The sequence below is a fragment of the Macrobrachium nipponense genome, chromosome 35, assembly GCF_015104395.2.
Source record: "Macrobrachium nipponense isolate FS-2020 chromosome 35, ASM1510439v2, whole genome shotgun sequence".
Taxonomy (NCBI): Eukaryota; Metazoa; Arthropoda; class Malacostraca; order Decapoda; family Palaemonidae; genus Macrobrachium; species Macrobrachium nipponense.
The window spans coordinates 30812386-30818875 of record NC_061096.1 but is presented as its reverse complement, the minus strand read 5'-3'; the positions used below and the strand labels follow the sequence as shown (position 1 = coordinate 30818875).

The following is a 6490-nucleotide window of genomic DNA, read 5'->3' as shown; positions in this document are numbered from 1 at the left end:
CTCTCTCTCTCTCTCTCTCTCTCTCTCTCTCTCTTATTGATTTATTTTTGCACAAAAATGTGACTAGGTTATTACAACGCATAATCTTACTACCTTTCATCTCAATGCATTAACTCATTATAGGAGATTTCAATGATCACGTAGAAACTAATCTTAAAGTCATCTTGCAGGAATACGGTTTTTTATTTTGTATACAAATTTTCATATTGCTGTCTTTTACTTCTATTTATACTTAGCTCTCAAGTAATAAATTAATTTTATAAGAAAACTCACAATATTTACTGTAGAGATTATGGGCTAAAAACAGGGCGTGATCCCAATTTCGACAAGTCGAGTGAATGAGTATAAATTTATTAATTATTATTATTATATTAAGGTTTAGGTATGCATAACTTAATTAAAATCGTAGTTTCTTTGTTGATATAATATATAAACTTTTACTATGAGTTCTTCAGAAAATTCATCACAACGGAACTAGAAGGTACATTCGAATAAGTTTTTCGCCCAGTGAATTTTCTAAGTACAGGTGCATTTATCCTGATGGGAGATTTCAATGATCGCGTAGGAACTAATCTCTCTCTCTCTCTCTCTCTCTCTCTCTCTCTCTCTCTCTCTCTCTCTCTCTCTCTCTCTCTCTCTCTCTCTTTAAACAATTATACTGTTTTCTAGTATGTATACTGAATTTCCTTACTGCTGTGTTTAACTTTTCTTTATACTTAGGTCTCGCATAATAATTGGATCTTATATTTATAAATTTAGCCCTAAGAGGCTATAGTTAGTAAGCCTTTGTAAAAATAAAAAGTCTATAATTTTGGTTTTTGTTCTTGGATTATAAAAATATAAAATCTAACGTAGTTAACAGTGCTATAGATTTGGCCATAGAGGAGTTTAGTTGTCTTACGTGCAGTGCTTATGTATTCTGTTAGAGTATTTCCTCATCGTTCAAATTGCTTTCTTTGTTTCATAATTCGGTGAATCTTTGTTTTCTAATCCTGAGAAATCATGTAGTCATTCATTCATTATATTAGTAAATTCAAAGGGCTCATCAAAGAGCAAAACAAATGCAATAATTATGAGAAAAATGTAGAAATGCAAGTTTTATGCCAACGGGCGTTGAGAATCTTCCTGTTCTTTATCTAAACTCGAGTAGTGAAAATATCTTGATCAGTTTCCGGGGAAAGTGAATTTTTCAAGCGTTTATAACTGCATAAATAATACGGTTATGAGAATGCTCAATAAACAGGGAAGTAAAGGTAAATACGAAAACAGTGAAGCCGAGAAAAGCGATTACTTATTTACTGATCATTTTCTAACGTGACTGTGCTTTGTTTAGTAATTGCTCGAAAGTATTTGCAAGTGCGTCGTTTGGCCAATATTAGAGGTACTCTGCGAATAAATGTTTAGCGAATTTAAAGTAATAATGATTGATTAAGAATGAAGTTTAACAACATGCACTTTTCAGCTGCCTAAGAACATACTTCCACAAACGTAGCAGGATGTGTGGTAGTTAATCTGGAGAAACTATTATTATTATTATTATTATTATTATTATTATTATTATTATTATTATTATTATTATTATTATTATTATTATTATTATTATTATTATTATTATTATTATTATTATTATGGAGACTTAAATACTTTCACTGAAACAGAATACAAGTGCATCTTGCGGAAACATGGTATTAGTTTCCTTTATGATTTCTTTATCATTTCCACCTACTTATCGTTTGAGTATAAATACACACACAAATACACGCACACACATATCGTTTCTATAGTAAAGGGTGGCTCCTGATTAGAAACAAAACAAAAGTTACTGTCGGTTTCATTCTTAAACTGCAGAATCAAGGATAACTTTACTATACAGAAACTTCTATTACATCTATAAAAGGTACTTTTAGGTTAAACATTATCTCCAGATACTCATAGTACATCACAGCCTAAATGACAAGAATTATTTTCATAATTCCTCTTGGTATGCATCCACATTATATACCGAAAACGACAAAGGCGCGACTTTAAAAGCAAAGAGAATGAAATGGCTACAAGCAGCGACTTTTTTAAAAGCACTTTCACGACGACAGCCCGTCTGCGTACTCCCGTGAGTTATTATTTCATTTTGCCATTAGGTATTCACGCGCTCTTGTAAAACATGCAGGAAGTTACTTTCTTTTACCTGAAAGGCATAGTGACTTATGCAACGACGTTGGAACGTCGTAAAGCTAGGCTGTCTTCTTCTATGGAGCTACAGTTTCATGTAATGAAATCGTGTTTTTCATGAAATGGGATACTATCAGCTTACCTAACACCATAATTAGAGGCATTTCCTAATATATACAGCTGCATTTCCCCATTATGTTTTGCAGGATTTGGGGGAGGAGGCGGGCTGTTGAGTACAGTTAGCTATGCCACAAAACTAGTTTATCAAAACAATCATCTATACATACACACATACATACATACGTAATATACATACATATATATATATATATATATATATATATATATATATATATATATATATATATATATATATATATATATATATATATATATATATATATATATATATATATATATAAATGGAGATGAAAAGAATTTCATCTATATCATAATCACTGTGGATTAATAAGATTGTGTAATGAGAGAATAATTTCACATTATACATGGATAAACCTTTTAATGATAACTTCACAGATTTTAATTTTTGTAAAAGTGCGATACTGGTACAGTAATGTTTAATGGATATAAAAAATTATTACGGGTGTAATTCTAATTCCTATTTAGTTTTCATACATGAAAATTTGTTTTGAAGAATATGGATGTATAAGACTGATAACTTATGGATGGAAAATAATTACTATTGGAAGAATGGTATTACTGACGCTTCATTACTGACGCTTCAAAGTTCTCAATATACAGAGGTCACGATTTATTTACAGTGAGAAGAGTGATTGCTGCTAACTTCTACTACTACCATAGCAGTTGCTCTCAGGGCTTTTTATGTTGTGTACCTTTACAGTCTTTCTAACCCTAGACAGATTTCATGACAGTATGTTTTCCAGAGTATTATAGATTCTAGATCTAATCTAAGAGCACATTTTGTCACCATAAGAAAACGAGAAGACTGAATGTAACTAGAAACAGATGACAGTTTCTTCTGCTTAATATGAAACTACAGTTATAGAAGAAAGTTTCGTTTGCAATTCCTATGTCATAGATGACTAAAACCACCAAGCACTCACCATATCGTAATTTAGCTTAGATTCATGACCTTTTGATTTTTACATTCAATCCTGCTTTTGGGGCACCATGTTGGTATTGCAATTGAAAATCACCCTTGGGAAATAATTCTTCGGTAATTCCATATATATATATATATATATATATATATATATATATATATATATATATATATATATATATATATATATATATATTATAAACAATAATGTATACATTATAACAGAAAGAGGGCTCCGATGATAACAATTAAGCATAGGCATGTGTAGCTTGAGCCAAGGTTTGCGGTGGCCGAGGAGAGAGAGAGAGAGAGAGAGAGAGAGAGACGAGAGATAGAGAGAGAGAGAGAGAGAGAGAGATTGGTTGTGTGGAGTGGGCGACAGGGTGGGTGGGAAGGGCCTCACTGCGTAGACTCAACTCACAAGTGTTTTGAACTCAGTGGTGAGAGGACGCTTGCACTGCGTCTGCGTGTCGTCTCCCAACTGAAACCTTTGGAACATACTTTAGCAACGTCTTTCCTACTCGCGTACACTGAGTGATGTGCTAGATTTCGAAATACTTACTGGAAGTGATAACAAGTACTGTGTCGATTTAGTGTGAAACTATGATTTAAAGAGATTCCATTATTTTCACCTTGCTGTACTGATAGTGTAGTTTTGCGAGATGCTGGGTCCTGCGGGAATGCCTCGCGCTGCCCATACCGTGACCTGGTCAGACCGGGAGGTGAGCATTTTATCCCCACCTGTGCCACACATCCTCGTTGGAGTTGAAGGATCGGCTTTATCTCGTTTGGACAGATACTTCGATCCACAGCCTCCGCCACGTCCAGCCAAGCCCGTGGGCCTTCTCCCGAAATCAAGCACGATCCAGACAAACAAATCGAGCCCACCATCGCAGCAAACCCAACCCTCAAGCGGTAGTAGTCAGCCTCTGATCGATGGGGCTGCTTGCAAGACGTCAACATGGACCTACAAACAGGTAACTTCTGCAAGAAATTCTGGCATATCTGATATCGAAAAGGGGGCCAGGTTTCGCCCCGAAAGGCGCGAAAGGAGACCCGTGCAGAAATTACAATGGCGAGAAAGTGCTTGGTCCAGGGGATTTACTACATCCAAGGATGATTATCTTGATCTGGACACTCGAAACACCTCATCCTCTTCAGCTGATGGGTCTCCAAGGCATGCTATTAAGCGGATCCTCTTGCTGACAGAGAATTACCAATACAGAGATGCAGCTTCTTTTATCAATCGTCTGCCTGCTGCTACTTTTAAGGTCATCATTTCGGATCTACCAATTGAAGTACTAGTCGACGCTATGCCCCATTCTCTCCCTATCGTAGAAGCTCTTTATTGTAAGGTAGGGGAAACGGCACCTGTGGTAGTAGGATGCACTGGTATCCTTCGTCCTGAGGCCGTTGTCTGGCAGATGGTACGATTCTTTGCCCAGCAAGAGGAATGCTTAACAGGCGACATTCGCTGGGAATTCTGTGGTCCATTCGTCACGTCTTGTAAGAAAGTCTTGCGCATCATATCACGATCTGAGCCAAAAATTCGTAAGATCCTTCAGCAGAGAAGGAAGCAGTTGGATAAGGCCATCGAAGGTATGGGGCACCACGGTCTGGTGGGTACCTCTGACGAATCCCTTCAGAGTCTGCATGACGCCTTGAAGTTAGAATTCGAGAAAGTAGTTAAATCCTACACTCACGCCCTGGAAAAGCTGGAAGAACTGAGTCTCAGTAACAAGGCCTCACTGCAGAGGAGCATCAGCCACGGCCCTGCTCCTGTCCAAGCTTCTCATCAACGCCAGCTTTCAATCACACAGGAAGAAGTTCAACAGAGACTCATAAAGAACAAGACACTTCTGAATGTTGTTGAGCCGACACTTGGAAACCACTCTCTCGATGTCCTTCTCGGTATCCTTCAGCGAAGGATCGAGTATGACAAGGAAACGCTCTTCCAGTTCACACAGTTGAGGAAGGAAGCGAAAGAGGTCGATGGAAATGCAGTCATCGCCCCAATCCTCATGCGTTACAAGCACGGCTGCGAACAGGTAAGGTCATTTGTCTTTGCAGGTATCTAGATCGATGTAAGAGGAAGATTCAGTTTTTCCCCCCTTCATTAACTTTTGTGAGGTGTGCATTAAATTTTCTCTTTGTTGATTTATTTAGTACATTTAAATGCTGATCATTTCTATTATCATGGGTGAGGGATAATATTCACGCCTTACCTTATTCTGTGCGAATATTGAAAGTGAATACCTGTTATGCAACAAAATGACTGAAATTCTAGTTCAATCACGATATTCATATTCTGAGGAAAGGCTGGAAATAATTGCCCACCAGCCAGAAAAAAAAAAAAAATAGATTCCCAGATTTTGAAAACGTCTTTAAAACCGGCTCACAGAATTCTTTTTTTGGGAAACGGAATCGTGGAAAGGGCATTTCTATTTCCAATTCACAGGTAGAAAACAAGATTAATTTTATTGACTGGGTAGATAGATATACGTGCGTATGTGTGTGCATGTATTTATACATATATATACTATGTATAAATACATTTAAATATATATACGTATATTATATATATATATAAATTATATATATATATATATATATATATATATTTATATATACACATACTATATATATACATTCATATGTATATAAATGTATAAATACACATATATTTATTTACACGCACACATTATATACATGTATTTGCATTAGCATCATGTTAATACATATTATGCTCTTTTACAGAAACTCTGGTTCTCCCTGTCTCGCTTTCACACAAAAATCTTTCGAATGTATAAATTATGCACTCTGTATTTGGTCAGTTCTTACAGAACATTGATGGCGTTGAGTCACAGTGCTCGCGATTTTCCAGTTTGTCCACGATATTTCTAATCCTATCTTTTGCAAGGAATTCCATACATGTAGTAAGAAAAGTCATCGTAGAACTTATTACCATGCCGTTACTAATACAATTGATGAAAACATTTATAACTTTCAAAATTCATCATATGGTATTAAACTTGGGTTTGGTGTCAGTTATATAAACATTAACCTGCCTCTTTCACGGCAATATCTCAGCATACACTGTGGAACGCAGATGCCTAAAGTTTATGGTTTAGGCCCTAAACCATATCACTTTTTGTGGTAGTATTCTCGGTAAGCTTTTTTTTTATAAATCCCAATTAAATATTGCTGTGGAAAGGATACAAAGGATTGATTAATAGCCAA

General features: G+C 35.9%; 1 protein-coding gene across 1 annotated transcript in view; it reads left to right on the top strand.

The window, feature by feature from the left end:
• The first annotated feature begins 3685 nt into the window (after positions 1–3685).
• LOC135208546 (uncharacterized) overlaps positions 3686–6490 on the top strand; it is a 265440-nt gene continuing 262635 nt past the window's right edge. Inside the window, exon 1 of the mRNA XM_064240850.1 lies at positions 3686–5298. Within this exon, the coding sequence (XP_064096920.1) occupies positions 3913–5298 (1386 nt within the window). The 5' untranslated portion in view covers positions 3686–3912. The remainder of the gene's footprint in view (positions 5299–6490) is intronic.